This window comes from Manacus vitellinus, unplaced genomic scaffold (genome assembly GCF_001715985.3).
Source record: "Manacus vitellinus isolate BGI_N305 unplaced genomic scaffold, ASM171598v3 scaffold_56_pilon, whole genome shotgun sequence".
In the NCBI taxonomy this organism is placed as follows: domain Eukaryota; kingdom Metazoa; phylum Chordata; class Aves; order Passeriformes; family Pipridae; genus Manacus; species Manacus vitellinus.
The window spans coordinates 3,038,293-3,055,320 of NW_021940660.1; the positions used below are offsets into that span (position 1 = coordinate 3,038,293).

At 37.7% G+C, this 17,028-nt stretch overlaps 1 protein-coding gene across 1 annotated transcript in view; it reads left to right on the forward strand.

Annotated features, from left to right (window-relative positions):
- DPYD (dihydropyrimidine dehydrogenase) overlaps positions 1–17,028 on the forward strand; it is a 338,474-nt gene that overhangs the window by 212,100 nt on the left and 109,346 nt on the right. The window contains exon 16 of the mRNA XM_029963231.1: positions 16,481–16,549. Coding sequence (XP_029819091.1) covers positions 16,481–16,549 — 69 coding nt within the window. The remainder of the gene's footprint in view (positions 1–16,480; positions 16,550–17,028) is intronic.

Sequence of the window (17,028 nt, forward strand, 5' to 3'; positions counted from 1 at the left end):
TTTAATCTCATGGAATGGTGTAAATAGTGTTTTATATTATGCATTTTTTTTTCTACCATAGAAGTATGAAATAAGGATGACACTTTTGTTTGCTTTGGGTGCTCGTGGGTTCTTGGTTTGAAATTTTTTTTTCTAATTTAGGTAAAAAAACCAGATTTGGTTTAATTCTACTCTGTGAGGATAGGAAAAATAAGGTGTTACTGAGGGAAAAAAATACAACCTTAATAGGCACATGTGAGTGCCTTGCTCCTATAAATAAATTTTGTTGCAGAAACATGCAATGTTCGAAAAGGTTTTGTGAAGTTATAAAGTGAATAGAAATAGATTTGCAACAGCAATAATAGTTATTTGGATAGTTTATTTGGAGTGGTTTGGTTAGTTTTCCAAAGTAATCCCTGAAGTGAGATCATCAGTCTTATGTGTCAGACCAGCTCTAGTTTTAATAATAGTTTTCATCCACAGACTATGAACAGAATTTATCTATTTATATAAACCTTTTTCCTCACTAAATCTGCACTAATGGTAGACCTTGTAATCTAGTTACTGAAAGGAATTGACCAGGATATCTAAAATTGCTGTAGATCTCCTTTGAGACTTAAAATTAAGGGACATTACGTGGAAAACTGTTTAAGATACAGAGGAATCATAGACTTCACAGCTTTACTGTAAGGAGAAGGTCAAAGTTGGATTTCTCACTAGAGGTATTAGTAATAAGCTGTGTATTTTTGCAGGTATTATTATAGCTTTTGCTTTTAATGGATGTTTAGAGACCTATGAGATGTTGTACAGAGTACACAGTATTTGCATTTTAGATACCAGTCACTGACTTGATTAAAATTATAAAAAGTTCTACTCTTCCTAGGGCTAATATAGATAGCTTTGCATTTCCATCACAACGAAATTATACTTTGTACTCCAAATACCTGCTGAGCTGTGCATCCGTGTGATAAGTCACAGACATCTTGACAAGCTCAACACCTACAAACTTGGAATAAAACATTTCTAAACAACCAGGTAGGGCCATGCCCATGTGGACCTCACTTGGTGCCAACACCAACCAGTGTATAGTCACCTGAATGGGGACGGTACCTGCTGTGCATTCTCAGGCCTATCAGAGGATCCTTGCTGGAAGTCCAAATGCTTTTCCACATGAACTGAAAAGGACAGAGCACAAGGGGAGGGAACCACAAGCTGGGAATGCATACTCCCAGAAGTTCCCAGCAGTGCAGAACAGCTACCTATATTCCTTTATCTGAATTTCAGATCTACAAATCACATTAAAAAACTCCAGAAGTTATCGCTGCAGCTTAAACTTCCTAAAGCCAGCTTGGGTATGAGGTGGATGCTTAGTAGGAGGTGAAAAAGCCCACACAGCAGTTGTTAAATTCACCATATGGAAAAGATCCCTTTCACTACAGAAAATTGGCAGTAGGCCTATTCCCTTAACATCAGAGGAAATCCTAGCTGAAAAGGGAAGATGAGGTTGGAATAAGGTACTCATATGGATTACCTTTCCCAGGAACTAAACCACATGACCCTAGCTAATGTGGAGCACCAGAATGGTCACAACTCCTCAATTTCCAGTGGCTACTGTGGTGGGGAGAAGAGACGAGGCCTCGGAGCATGAAGCATATGACCATGTTCCTTTTTTTTCTTTTCCATTAACCACAAGAAAAAGGGAGGAATAAAAAACAGTAAAGAAAGATGCTTCCTAGAAAAGAGAGGGAAGAGAGCTGATATGAAAGAACAGCAGACACATTAACAACATACCTCTATATGTTCCGAGGCAGCTTCCACTCTCCCATCCTGAGGGTGTCCTCATTGCTCCTGATCCTGATTCAGCTGTTTGTGAGCCAGCAGGATGCATTTTCCTATGTGCAGTCTAAGGAGGAATTCAGCAAGAACTCTGATTTACACAATTTATTTACACCAGAAGTGCTTATCCATTTCTGTAGGTACAGCAATTTCTATTTGCAAGGAAGAATGAACAGAAACAGAGCCTAGTAACAGAAATGTTGATGTATTGGGTCTTTGAGATCACATTTTCTTATAAGGAAGAAAGTTTTCTGGGAAAGACTCTTCCACAAGGTATAAAAAATGTTCAAGCTTCACATGACCTGAATATTAATAGAGATGGGACTGAGCTACAAAATATGGTGCTGTAAATTTTCACTCCTGGAGGCTTAGGTGTTAGTAAAAAAAAAAAAGAGAAAATACAGGAAAATTCTCATCATTTCCACTTTGATAGTCATGTTGGCTATAGCAGATGTGCTTGAGGCTTGAAAAGTAGCAGAGAAGTGACGTGGAGTCAGTGTTACACCTCTTTTCTGGGAGAGATCTGGGGAACTACAGACCTAAAATCTTTTATCCTTGTATGCAAGTTGGTAAGAATTGTTCTGAAAAACAGAACTAGTAAAAAGAAAACAAACAAACAAAAAGAACCCCATTTGTAGTATGCTTTGCCTTGAAAAAAAAAAGAAGTTTTTTGAGGACATCAAGAGAGACTCAGATGATAAACTGAGCTTGGGTTTCCAGAAGTATTTGATAGGGTCCTCCACTGAAGAGTTGGAAAGAAATTAAGTTCCTGTAAGATTAGAGGAAGAAACTTACATGAATAAATAACAAGTTAGACATGAGAAACAATGTTAAGGAATAAATACTCAATTTTCACAGTGGATAGAGAGCTCCAGGAAGATTTCTTAGGGATCTGTACTGTGTTCTATGCTATTTAAAATGTTTATTACCAATCTGGAAAAGAGAGAGAATTTTAAGAATGTAAAATTTGCTGATAATAGTATGTATTGTATGGAGATAAAGATGAGAGCTGACTGTAAGGGGTTGTGAAGGATCTTGCACTCAGTCACTGAGTGACTGGCCAATGAACTACCAAAAAAAAATTAAAGGTAAAATGTAGTATGCACATGGAATTAAGCAGTAATAAATTTATATGTACAGTGAGGGATTGTAAGCTAACTATAGTGAGGTTACAGTAGAGAGCACTATGAAAATTTCAGCTTAATGCTGACTAGCATTGAAATAAAGCATATCAAACAGAATTTCTGGGAAAGGAAGAGAGAACAAAGCAAGGCCCATCACTATGCCAGCGTGTTGATTTTTTTTTTTTTAACATTTTAAATACACTGTGTAGTTCACATTCTTCTAGATTGGAACCAGAAGGGTGATAGGTGGAAATGAGCAATAGGAGATAATTCATCACATAGCTCTGCAGCTGCGGAGCTCATTCTCGTAGGGTATTGCCAGTCCCGGAGGTACATACAGGTTGATCAAAACCTACTGGAAAAGCTATTTGAAAGCATCACCTCTGGCTCAGGGAATTCCTGTGCCACAGATTTCTTAAAAGCTGGGAGAATTTTCGAGGGAAATACTGCTCTAAGCTTGACCTAGAGACATGCTGCTGGTGCATGTCAGAGAAGGAGGACTGAGCTCCATAACCCATTCTTATGGATTTCCATTGTCAATGCACAAAGAGCTGTTAGGTTTGCACCCAGGATCAGAAACCCTCTCCTGCCTCCCAGTCCTGTCTCAACCTTTGGACCATTGTTCCTCTACTGTGTTTTGACAACCTGATTAGCATGTAACTACATTTCGTGAACTGAAACTGAGATGAAGGTGTATTTTGAACTAGTTTGAAATGATGTGCTAAGGGGTTTGTAATTCAAATGCTGTCTTCAGTTCACCGAGATTTGAAAGGCTGAATTTTCCAGAGGGTCACCTCAGACAATCCTACATACAGAAACACCAGAAAGTCTGCTAAAAATTTACCCAGAGGCAGTGTCTGATCATGCGTGTTTCAAATGACCGTGAAGTACATGTCATAATGTTTGGTCCCAACTGCCACAACCCAAAGTTTGGTCCCAACCCCACATTTGCATTGGAGTTTTTTGATTATATATTTTTTTAAAATATTGATCTGGTAAAGAGATGGAAACATACTCTGATCATCAATTTGAGGGAATTTTGTTTTAAGGCAGCACATATCTTTTGCTGAAAACTGCAATTTGTAACTGAAAATAAGACCACATAGTAAACTCAGTGAGATTTTTACAATCAATTTATGATTCAGATGTACATGTTTGTGGTGACAAATTAGGACCTTGAGGACAAATGTGAGAAGGTCTTTTTTTTATGTTTTTCACTTGGAAACTACTGCTTTGTTGAGAAGCCTGTCAAACTAGTTTAGTGCAGAACTGTACTTTCTTTCTATGCATGCTATAAAGCCATGACTTATTTTGTTTGTTTTACTTTCACAGCTAAGGTTTGAAAAATAGTAAGGCAGAGGACTATTTGTACATATGCTAAGAATATCCTTTTGATTTGAAAAGTGAGTTATTGATCTCTGCAAAAAAAAGAACAATTTTCACAGTTCTGTGAGGACTATGAAAACATCTTTAAAACTTTACCCTTAGGGTAAGAACTAGGAGAAAATTAAAGCCGTTTCTGAAATACTTCACCAACCATCTCCTAGAAAATGACCCAATCTGCTTGATTATTGGAAAAGACAAACTCCTTAATGGCTAGCTGAAGCTGAAGCTGAAGCAGGATGTGCTTTGGCAGTTGTTGCTAAAATTCCTTTTTTGCAGAGATTTGTGAGCGATCATTAAGCAGGAGTATTGACAAAGGAAATGCCCTAAACATAAAGACAGCGTGATTAAAAAGATATTTCTAGAATGTAATTTTACTGACAGTGACATGAAGGGTTGCATATTTCTGTTCGTCTTATTAAAGTGTGAATATGCAGACTATTATTTAGAGGGACAAGACAATCTCTTAAAAACCCAACTGTTTTCTCAGTTTGATAAGTTACTGTGTGTACAATAGAGGGCTGCAAAATGATCTGTGAAATCTGGTTGGGTATCAGGAAAAGCATTCCCTCTTTCTAGAAATGTCCTCCATAAACTGCAACAAAGGAAATGGCATCATGTGTTAAAGAAACCTGTACACTAAGATGTCCATTTCGCCCCCCTCGATCTGTGCTTAAAATAGCAACAACAACCTTGGTGCAGGGCACTTCCTGGAGATTAATAACTGGCCAGGGTTAATGGCCCTCAGCAGTGCCTCAGGCCATCAACTCCTCCCAGCCAGTCATTACTCCCTGGGAAATGCCCTTTTCTGGGTAGTTATTGTTTTAATATTAAGATGTAGAAGTTATCATTGGTTGGGGATAAAATGACCTTGAGGCAATGTTAAAAAATAAACCCCCCTATAGAAAAATTTAAAAATTATTAACAGTCTATCAAAATGAAATTCTAAAGTTTGTGAGAATGACAAATTCTACTAGCCTGACTACCTGTGCAGAACCCCAAATTTATCCTCCAGATACTTCTCCCCAGTTTCCATTTTATGTTTATGGTAGGCAATTGGGTAGATTATAGAAGTTGATCTTCTGAAACACACAATACCTTTGACATTCATTTTACTGTCTGTGATACGATTTTAGTCTTTTGAGAAGCACTGAGTGTATGTGATTTAGATAATTCTGCTTTTTCTCTTTTATGTAATGTATATTACAATAATAATAGGATAGCAAATATATACCTGATGAAAAGTAGTAAGTATGTGCTGTTCCTGTAGCCCATATTCTGCATATTCTGTAATGTGGTTTACATTTTAGGCATTCTGCTAGAGCTCTAATGAAGAAAAATATGAAGGCTAGGTCTATATTTAAAAGTCTTGCTCTTGCATACTTATGTAGGCTAGGAATACTAAAAATAAAATGGCATCTAACTGCTGTCCTGGCAGAACCTAGTGTAGATGCAGTTATACCATCAAACTGTTTATTTTTGTTCAGGAGCAAGTACGGAGTTTGCTGCTATGAACTGTGCTGATAGTAGGAGAGCTGGCTCTATGCAGGCATGTTCTAGCTTCGACAAGAAAGGCAGAGGCACATGCTTGAATCTATCACAATTAGAGCCAGCTCTTCAGTCTGATTGACAGCAGCTGGACTATATCCCAGCCTCCTGTGCTTTCTGGGGAGGGGGGCTAGGGAAATATCTCAAATTCTGAGCAAAATGTGGGAATAAAGTGTTCCAAGATGGTTTTTTTTTCCTTATCCACCACAAGGAACATGTAGATTAGCAGAATTCTTAGTGGGCTCTGAAATGATCTTAATCTACACCCTCAACATTGCTGATAGTTTCTGAACTTTTTATTCACATTGACTTTAAGAACTATGACCATAAACTTTTACATAGTTTTCATCACCAAACTTCTCACATTTGCCACATTTCCATATTCTAGATCTCAGTTCACCCTAGGGTTTTGTTGTTTTTTTGTTTGTTTGGGGTTTTTTTGTTCTAATAAACTGTGCTAGTAATCAAAGTTAAGTAGCAACTGCTAAATATGCAAAATAAGGTGGCCAGCAGGACCCAAAAAGCAAAATTATTGCTCTCTTCATATAGTGTTAGTCTAATATATGGTTATGGCAACACATACATGCCAACCAATTACCATGGGATAGCAAATTACAGTGTGTCAGAATGGTAACTACCCCTGTGCATCTTTGGAACTTGCAGCAAATACAGACTGATTCAAGTTAATATGAATTTCTTCACTTTTGGATGTAGCAAACCAGACTTACCTCCTATTTTATGGAGTTTGAAAGAGCACTGGAGCAGCCGATTGCTGCAGGTGTGCCGATGGGTGGTAATGCATAAATCAGCAGTAACTTGTTTGTGCATTGACACCTTGTATGCATAGCTAGTGGAAATGGTCTTTTCTTTTAATTGCTGAGGGAAAAATGTGACAGCAAGTACTTATTTACTGAACACTTAAACCCACATAAATATTTTAAAGGCTTCTTTAAAGGAGACCTAAATACATCCTTTGTTATGAGCCACATATGTTAAATGTAAACTCTAAGAAACCAGCAAAGTGCTCTAAGGAACCACTGCACTTCCCAGTCTTGCAAATCGCAAGAAGAATGCTTTTTCACTGGTTTGTTTTTACATCTTTCTCATGTTTTTAAGTGCAGATTTCCTAATTTATTTCAAGTTCAATTTTCTTTTTATTATTTTTACTTTTAATTTTTTTTTATAAAATCGTAGTTGTGTTGATTTTTTTGTCTATACATAATAGCTAATTAAAGTCTTAGGTAAAAAAAAACGTATATTGAAGCTCTATTTCTACATTTCAAGGTAGCATTTATAATAATCTGCATCACTTTTCCTCCAGTGTAAGAACATGATAGACTTATTCTTAGCCACACCATTCTTGGCCACCTAGCCATTTATGCTCTGTCTCTATAACCGTATTAAAATCTGAATATGCTTGCAGATTGTTTTATTTATCTATAGCTCAGGTGAAAGAATCTAGAGATCGTGTGAATTTTATAGATACCCCAAATTCCTACCTGTGAGCAGTGTGTGCATCTCAAGGTAAAGGGTGGGCATTAAAAATGCATGTGAATTACATTTGCATTCTCTTATTGTTGTGCTGTCAGAACCCCTCTGGTTCCTAGAAGGACTTCTGCCTTTGATTCTGCCAGAGGCATCCACATTTCACGTGATTTATTTTCAGTTTATCTTTTTGGGAACATGCGTACTCACAGCTGGGTCATTGATAAAAGCCTCACCAACACTAGATCTTACAGTGCTTTCATTTGAATGAGGCTATAATACTGTAGACTGTTCAGTGCATTTTAATTCTGAAATGTCCAATCACATAGCAATATGCTGAACAAGTTAGGTAACAATTTTATTAAACATCCAACTATACAGTGAAAATAGTAAGGCCTCTTTCAGTTTCTCAGCATCTTCTGATGAGCTTCCCCAAAATATGAAGAAGTGGGTGGAGCTGGCAGTTGAGGAGGAAAGATTAGTCAGAAGGTAGCTGCCAACTTCCAACCCTTTATTTTGTATATTCTTTGCTGCTGGAGTGTAGCCAAAAAACTACTTGGGTCATCAAACATAACAGCTAGCTACTTAAGTAAATTATAATGTCTGCATAGAAAAAAAATTTAAAGCTACCCACTCATGGGATTTTCTGATCATATCTCAGATGGGAGCACTGCAGACATGCCATCGTGAGGTTCAGTGCATAGTGGCACTGTTGTTCACTGAATTTTTGGCCCAGCTGGGAAATACCAGAGAATGATAAGAAGGATATATGAAGAGATCGAGTTTGACAGAAAACATGGATTTTCTTCTTCACTTTCTGAAAAGTTCTGTGCCTGACAGAAAGTAGTTTCTTTCTTTACGAGTGGACTGTTTTTAATATAATTTTCACTACAAAAATATTTATATATGAAACGTTTTCCAGATGAAAGTTTCTGGTGGGGATTCACTGGTCCTGCTCTGATCATTGAAATGATCCCATGTTTTTAGCCCTGTGAGCATTTGCAGATTGTCTCTGGTCATGAGGTGAATCTGCCTGATTAATCAGGCAGGTTTGGGACTGTGAAGAAGCTCTCCTTCTTGTGAGGTCCGATAGCCAGACTGATACCTAGACCAGACAGCAGCGAATAGTGTTAAAGAACTGATAGGTCTCCTCTATGCAGCTGGTATTTAGAGACATCAGATAATTTCCTGAAGATTAGACAAACCTTATAGCCTGTTCCTGCACACCTTCTTAATTACCATGCCCTCACCTATCAGAACAGCCTAACTGAAGAGTTTGTGCAAAATCAGGTGAATTATCAGTGCTTTTCAGTATATCACTATGAGGATAATGGTGCACAGAGAGAGAGTGGGTGAATTGTGGAGGATGCAACCAGGCTGACAAAATCATTTATTCCTTCGAAGCATTGCTTTGGCACCGGCAATGTCACATGATGAAGGGGATCACAGGGCTCTAAAGTATAAAAGGGAGGGGGTTTTCTCCCTCCTGTCTGAGCTACAATTTTCTCCTCTACTAGCACTGATACTGCTGGTTTTCTCGAGCTTTCAAATCCAAGGAAGTGAATTAAAAGAAGCCCTGGGGGTGATGGAACAAGGGAAGAGATAGGATGGACTTCTCAGAGATGCAAAGAGACAGATTTGACCTGGGGAATTGCTAGCTGACTGACTGCAGGAGTTAGGGAACTGTGATGAAGCTGTTCAGTCCATATTTTGCCTCTTTATATTTTCTGATGAATTTCTTTTCTAATAAGTTAAGCAGCTTTGCTGCTAAGTAATAGGGGAAATATATCTGCATAGATGTAGAAGCAGTCAAGGTCGGGAAGAGATCTTAGGGTTCCTTTCAGTCAACAGCTGCTCATTCCCTCCATGGGAGCAGCGTACATGCCTTGAACATATTTGTCTCCAGTTGGCTTCCCCTCTCAGAGGGGCACCCTGCAGAGAGTTGCCTGTGCTATTGTGAGAATAAAGAGCAATAATTAGCAAGGTGCTCAAAGAACAGTGTTAAAAAGGACTGTGGGCATCTGGGCAGAGAATTTGATAAGAGAAAAATTTCTAGAGGTGGAGGAAAAAATGCACAGATTTGTGTTGCCTTTTGCCAACCTTGTTTTCCTTATGTGGTCTTGAGAATCAATAAGGTGTCAGTACCCTGGTGTAAAGCTTTTGCTACAGGTCATAGCATGTGTCTGAAATACTGTAGAATTAGATATATCCTTTTTCTGTTAGGTTTTCCAATATTGTGTTGGCCTCCTCTGCTTTCTCTTTATATTAAATCAGTGTGGAAATACAGAAATACAGCAGGGGCATACCAGTTCCAAAAGGGCTTGCAGGTATTGTTTGTGAGAAGTACTGCCAAAAAATTAGTATCTGTCTTCACTCTTCTCTTGGATTCAGCCTTTATTAACTTGTGTCTTTTCCATTCAGTAATGCTAATTTCCATTCATCCATGTATTCATTTTCATTCATTACCAAAGACACTAAAGGTTGAACTAGGATAAGTTTCCTATGCAAAATAAAATCCTAAAGATTCTATCAAATTTCCAGAGAATTCTTCAGCCAAACAGATAATTTTCAATGTAATTTGAAGGGTTTACCTGAAGCACTGAAATTTTTAACGATCTGTCATAAAATGGACATACTTCTTCTAATCATGTAAAATATTTGAGCTTTCCTGAAGTGTTTGATACAGGTGCTATATTTTCTTTCATTATACGTATATGTTTTGGGGAACTCATATTCCATAGTCTCTTTTTCACTCTTCATAAGTTACCACATTTTAATTAAGCGGTGCCCTGAGTCATGGGAGATGCATCAGAAGGTCTCTTTTTTCTCTTGTCCATTCACTTTCAGTCATATTTCAGGGTAGCTGGTCTCTCATTAAGTTAGCTTTTCGTTTATCCACACTTTCCACGTGTATGATCTGTGCCTATATGTTTATGTGTACACGCAGGGTAGCTCAACTCCTGCCCTGATAGTGGCTGATATGGTGCCGAGTCTGACATGGTAGAGGAGAAGTTACAAAACCAAGTAGTTCCCTTGTTTTTCTACAGGTGCAGCACGATCTAAAGAACAATCTGTTTAGCTTTGTGCTCCCATCAAAACCACAGCATTCTGTTATTTTACAAAGAAATGGATTTCTTCATAACCTTTGAGTTTTGTTTGTCTGAGGGTGTTACATCCTAACAACTCTAGACCTTAATTTGAAGCTGTAGCCCAGTGTACTCAAATAATCTCATTAAATAGATGGATCTCATTGATAGTAGCAGAATCATCATATGAAAATAACTGCCTTTGAAAATAAGTGTCTCCATTGAGCCTGGAATAGAATCTTTGCTGTTTTCTGCTCACGCTGATTTTTTTTGTATGTGATACAGTTAGCAAATCATAGTATTTTCAGACTCTTATCATCATCTTCTCTAGACTTATTTGTGTGCTGATAATGTTTGGCCTATTTGTGTCTTGATCTGTTGTATCTCACTTCCACTTCACTTTAAGAAACAAACTGGAGATTGCAGTATAAAGAAACAAGGCAAAGAAAGGGCTTTATTCGGAAGGTTTGCTACAGCTGCATAATAAATATACTAATATCCCCTACTTGTCTTATTTTCCTTTACTTAAATTTTCTTATATTATTTTGTTAAATTATTTATTGAAGAGTAAATTGCCTGAAAAAAGAAAAAAAGAAGAGAAGCAGAATTGCAGGTCAGCAATGTCAAGACAGTCTGCATTGCTTGTCTTTATCATCATGCAGAATCTTTTTATTAAGGCAACATAGGACGAGTAGATTTATGGACTGAAGGTACAATGTTTCATATGTCCATATCCATCTAGATTGACAGTTCCTACCAACATGAATTTCCCAGGAGAGACAGTGTTACTGGTGTCAGTGGATGGCATCATTTACTTCAATGTTCCATTATTAAATTGATAACAAGATAATTCCTCTGCTTCTCAGGGACATGACAGGTTTTACAATTGTTAACTTTCTTATTGCACGGGATTTGATGTTCTAGGTATTTTTTAATAAGAAGCTTATTTTTATTTCAGTTCTGCAATAAATCAAAATTTGCAACAAGAATGTACAGAGAAAGAGAAACCAGGTTGGGTGTACAAGGCATCAAAATCAGGCTGGATTCTGGAGGGTTATTTTTGCAAGAGCAAATGTTTGTGCTTCTGTTGTTTTTTACTGCTGTACATGTAAGCATATTTGTGCAATACAGAATATTTTCTGCAGTTGTACTCTTATCTTTTACAGTGGGTACTTACAAGTGTTCTATACGTAGTTAATTCTGGCTGGATGATTTTGAGGATGATCTTTTTGCCAGCCAGTGGCCATTTTGGACTGCCACAAGTGGCACCGAGCAGGAGTAAGTCTCCAAAAACTTTTCTGCTGGCACAATGTGGCATAGCTGAGACTTGTCTTGGACCTGATGCTGTGCAAGAGGCAGGGTTACAGAGGAAGGCTAGTGGTGTGAGTTGTTAAGGTGTAACATCTGTACCAACCCAAAAAATCCTGTGGTGCTGTTGGTATTGCCTTACACTCTTTGCTGTTGAGACTGCATCTAAGGGCTATTGTGAGGGCAGAATCTAGCCTCTGGTCAGATAGTTTGTTTGACTTGCATGTGTGAAGAACTGTGAGAAATCCATATGCAGCAGACATGTTTTCCATGTAGATATTTGCAAGATTATTTATCGTGTCATTGAAATAGCTAAAAAGTGCCCCGTAAACCGTTCTTTATTAACTTTTCAACAAGTGCGTGGTGGACTACATGTTGTTGTAGCTACACATGTTCAAAACATTCAGGAAATCCTGTGAGTGAGTGAGTTCAGAGTGAGTTGGCCTGTTACAACGTATGGGTTGTGGTCAAAACTGAGTGTATGCACCCATTCAGACTGATGGGGATTTTAATGCTGTGAAACAGTGATTCAGCTGCCAAGAAGTTCTCCTGTCTTTGTGTGTTGGTATGGATGTAGGTGTCTTTTCCAGTGGTGAGTGATAATGTTATTTTTGCAATTTGTTTTAGAAAGCTTATATCTTCAGTTCTAAGTTCCTTCTTAGTAAATGCTTCCTGAGGAATTTTGTTTAAAAATGTTTGCATTTGTTCAGGCTAAGCAGGTCATGTGGCAAGGCTATACTGTATTGTTTTGAAAGAAGAAACATGTCTTGAAAGGAGGATTGAGGTCTTTCCATCTGGCCCAAATAAAAAAACATTTTGAAGTTTAGATTGATCAACAATAATTTTGTGGGTATTGAAATATGGTTCTTAATGTCATCTTCAATCTCTGCACCCCCTCTTTACACAGCAATTATCCTATTCCATATCTCTGCTTCCCAAACAAGTAGCTGTTAAAAAAGCAGTTCTTCAGTCTTCTTGAAAGCTCCTCTTGATTTTACAGCTTTCAGGGGAACAGTCTCTTAAAGATGATGCTAAGACTATGTTTTTTCAAGGACTGTGCACATAAAAAATAAAATGTTGGGGATTTTTGCAACTGCTTGAGAAATCAGAAGGGGTTGCATGTTGTGGCCAGCAGCAGTGTCTAAATGGAGCATCTATGAACACTTGATGCAGAAGTGCCCTCAAGTCTAATACAGCAGTGAGAAAGGACAGGTAGGGAAGAGAAAGCAGAAATTATGTCGGTGGCTGAATTTCCTGAAGTACAGGTAGATTACACAGAGACCTGGAAGAGTAAATTAGGAACAGATACAGGCTCTGGCCTGTGTGAGATGACCAAAATAAATTTGGTTCTTACAGGCATGAGGGTAGGGGATTGTGATTGCGTTCTGTCTCTTGGGAAGTTTTCCTAAATTTACAGGAATTGACAGTGTTCACATTTAAATCCAGCCCCCTGAGATTTTTTTCAGACTGAGTGTACTGAAACTCCCTTACTCCCTGCAGAGCAGTCAGTACAGGACAAATGGTAATTGTCAACCTAGAGTTTTACTGCTGTCTGGCTTTAAATAGATTTTCTCAGGATTGTCTGACCCAAAGTAGGCCCAGGTTTTTTTTTTTTCTCCTTCCTTTTGTTTTGCAACCTTTTGCAGTGAATTCTGTGTGCTAGGAAAGAAAGATCGCTTGAAAACATTCATGGTGACAAACCTCATCCTTTTTATTTCTTTTAATGCTATTGCCTTCATGAGACATCCACATAACGATAATGGAAGAGGAAAAAAAACAACGTTCACAAGGGAAATAGATTCTAGTTTAAGCTTCCAGGGGATTATTATAAACACAGAGAAAAATATTTTAAGGATTAGGAGAAGTACCTTGTCAGTGTTCTTTTAAGTAGAACAACTACTAATGCATTAGTTATAGAATTGTGTGAAATGTAGTTTTTTGCGAGGTGCTTTAGCTACAGTATATTCATCTTATAATTCTGTCCTAGCTGGTGCATTACATACCCTCCCTTTTCCATCTCCCTTCCTTCCAACAAAAAAAAAAAGTTTTATTGTGGACCTTTTTCTTCCATGAATGATCAAGAAAATTCTGAACACAGAACAGTGTCCGATGTTACAAACATGTGCTTGTCCCTTTATGGGCATTCAGAGAAATTGTGGATCACCCTGTGTAGTGTCAGGGCATAAGGACCTTGTCTGTGACATCTGTCACATCGTCAGGGAGGAGCAGTGTCTGCAGGGCTGCTGCACTCCTGGGCGCAGGGCAGAGCAGGCGGGATCTCTCGGCAACAGGCAAAATAGCAGTTTGGATGAAGAAGAGGAGGGCACAGCACATACCAGCTATGATTTTGATCTGGAAAAAAGAGAGGGCCAGGGGTCCCACTGTGCTTCAATCATGCACGGTACGCAGGCAGCCCACACTCAAGCTATGACAAAGCTGCAATTTAGTCAACCTTCATTTACCACTTACTACGCTTTAGCAGCAGCTTCATTGTAAGACCTGTCAGCAGCCCACTTTTGTAAGCCGGGAAGCGTGGTGCGGCCTCGCACTTGTGGCTCAAACAACTGTAATTAAGCTTATGTCAGGTTGCCACTGCAAATTTCAGGAATCGGGAGGAAGGATGTGCTCTCCACGGATGCACCTGAGCTGTGCCATATGCTGGACTTTCGAGAGATACTGTTTGGGGCCATTAAAGTTGCAGGGGTGGTAATGTGGTACATGGCATTGTAGGCACCAAAGATGTAAAAAAAAAAATAAAAATTAGTGAGAAGAGGCTAAGAAGCTGAAATGTGATACAATTTCTGTTTATTACTTTCAAATGAAACCTCTGATTTTTATCACTTATTATTCTTTTTTCTTGCTATTCTCTTTCTGGGTAGTAGGTGATAATAGTCTGTGATTTCTTTATAAGTTCCCTTGTGTGATTTTAGGAGTAGATTCAAACCTCAAGCATCACAGATAGTTCCCCTAAATGTTCACCCGTGATAATTTTTTTTTTTCTTGTCATGGTTACTGATTCCAAATGAAAAGTTTGTAGAGGCATTTTAGGGAAGAATAATCACTTGAGGAAGGATAGTTTTTTTAGCAGAGTGCTGGAAGATATGTTTCCACCTAGGAATTAAGTTTCATTTCAAGTTATAAGAGAACAGTGGGGGGGGAAGGAGAATAAAATCCCTACTATTTTAAAATTTTCATTATTCCCTTTGAGATCATGGTTTTCCCATGAAGAGTCATGGCAGAAATGTAATTTTTGCTTTCAGTTATTTTTGTTATTGTAAACCACTGCTTCTGTCAAAAGTATGTACTTAATTTTAAATGTGAATGCTAAAACTAATCAGTATTAAATAAACATGTTGTCTTAATTAAGAGCTCTTTGAAACATCACAGATCTTGTTCCTCCTCTTTTGTATACTCCCAGCAGAATTTTCAAATTTCATTAATAACACTTGATGTAATGTAACTCAACTACTTATGAATGTAGTCAACCACCCTTGCTGTCTTATAACTTTCCCTGATGAAAAAATTTGATTTGTTTTAAAGCTCAATTGTGCAAATTTCTGATATACTTTGGATTTTGACTGCAAGTGTGAAAATCTTTATCAAGTTGTCAGTGTCTGAGCTGCTGGGTTGTTTTGTTTTGTTTGTTTGGGGTTTTTTTTGCTTTAGTTAGTTTAAAAAAAGCTTGAATTTGACAAGATACAGTTTCTAGCTAAATTCCAGTTGCTTTATATTTTTCTCATATATAATTTCTTGAACTGATTTTTTGCAATTTTTGCTTTTAAAAATTAATTAGAGTCCTTTAAAAGAGATTTTTGTTTATTTCCAGAGTACTCAATTTGTCTTGAATATTCAAATAGCACACAGAGCAGATTTTGTCATAACATATAAAGCTATATAAGATTTTTCACAATTAAAAAAACTATGGTATAGGAGAGAGACTTTTTTTCCTCTGTCAGAGGGAAATAAAAGCATGGCCAGTAATGATTGTGTGTGCTTAATGAAAAGCTTGGTCTTATATTTATGCCAGAGATACACACAAATGGGCACCTGCAGGCAAGGCAGGTGCTTTATCAAATCCTTTCCTTCTCAAAAGACTCCCATTCTGCAAACATCAACCAGAAGAGTGGATGGGTAGGTAGTCTGCAAGTAGGTGGGTGGTAGATTGATTGTAGAGATTCATCAGAGCAAAACAATGGAAATAGTGGAAATAATGATGATGATGAGTGGTATTGTCCTTTTAAATGAATAGAATGTAACCTCACCATGTCCAATTTTCTCCATAGCTGCCTTACTTTTTAAAGTGCCTTTCCCTGCCTTCTATAGATACTAAATATCTCATCTTTCTTATGGAGATAATTTGGGAGTTTGCAGTTTCCAACAGCTGTGTGTGTTGAACAATTTTTCTACACTGTGCTTTTCAGTATTTGCCTGAAATGAATGAGTCATTAACCCTCAGCATTATGGGAAGGTTCGAGAGAAGTGTTATGAAGGGGGGTGACAGATTAAGCCTATCCCAGATATCTTAAAAAGCTGGGATACAGTACATGAGTTTATATACTGTGTGTCATCCCCAGTGAAATCTGCAGCTGTATTTCACTGTATAGCTGGTGGCATGCAGCTGGTAGTTCCCATGTGCAGGTTGTGGCAGTTAAAGCCTGGAGTCACAGTAACGGGCTGTATTACAGAATATGGTAACATGGCTTAAAATGATTGCATGTATGTTCTTTACAGGTTCTGATTGCCAGTATCATGTGCAGCTATAGCAGGGAGGACTGGACTGAACTTTCAAAAATGGCTGAGGTAATGGTTTCCTAATTGTGTTTCTGCGTATTGTTTTAAATTCTCCTTAAAAACAAGAGCTGCAGTAAGGACTTTTTTGAAAGAAATAGATTCAAAGAGAAAAATGAGAATTTAAAGCATGTCCATTACAATTTGTTTATTCTGTGTTTTCATTAAAGTGATGGAAATGTAAATTTAAAGGAAATCTGTTCCATAAAAATGATCCCTTGGATTTTTAAGCAGTACCTGCAAAGCCTTTAGTCTTTGAATCTATATACTTTTTATTTACATTTTAAGCAAACTGTATATTATGACGGATGCCCTGATAAAATTTAATTCTACCTTTGAGAGCCTAACTTGATCTTACCTTGCCTACAGGCATGCTAGTTTGACAGCACCAGAAGAAATTTTGAATATAAAACTCTTGAATATTTAAAGTATAAAGGGCTCAGTTAATGCTATTCTAGTTTTAATACAGACTTTCAAAAATGATAACTGAG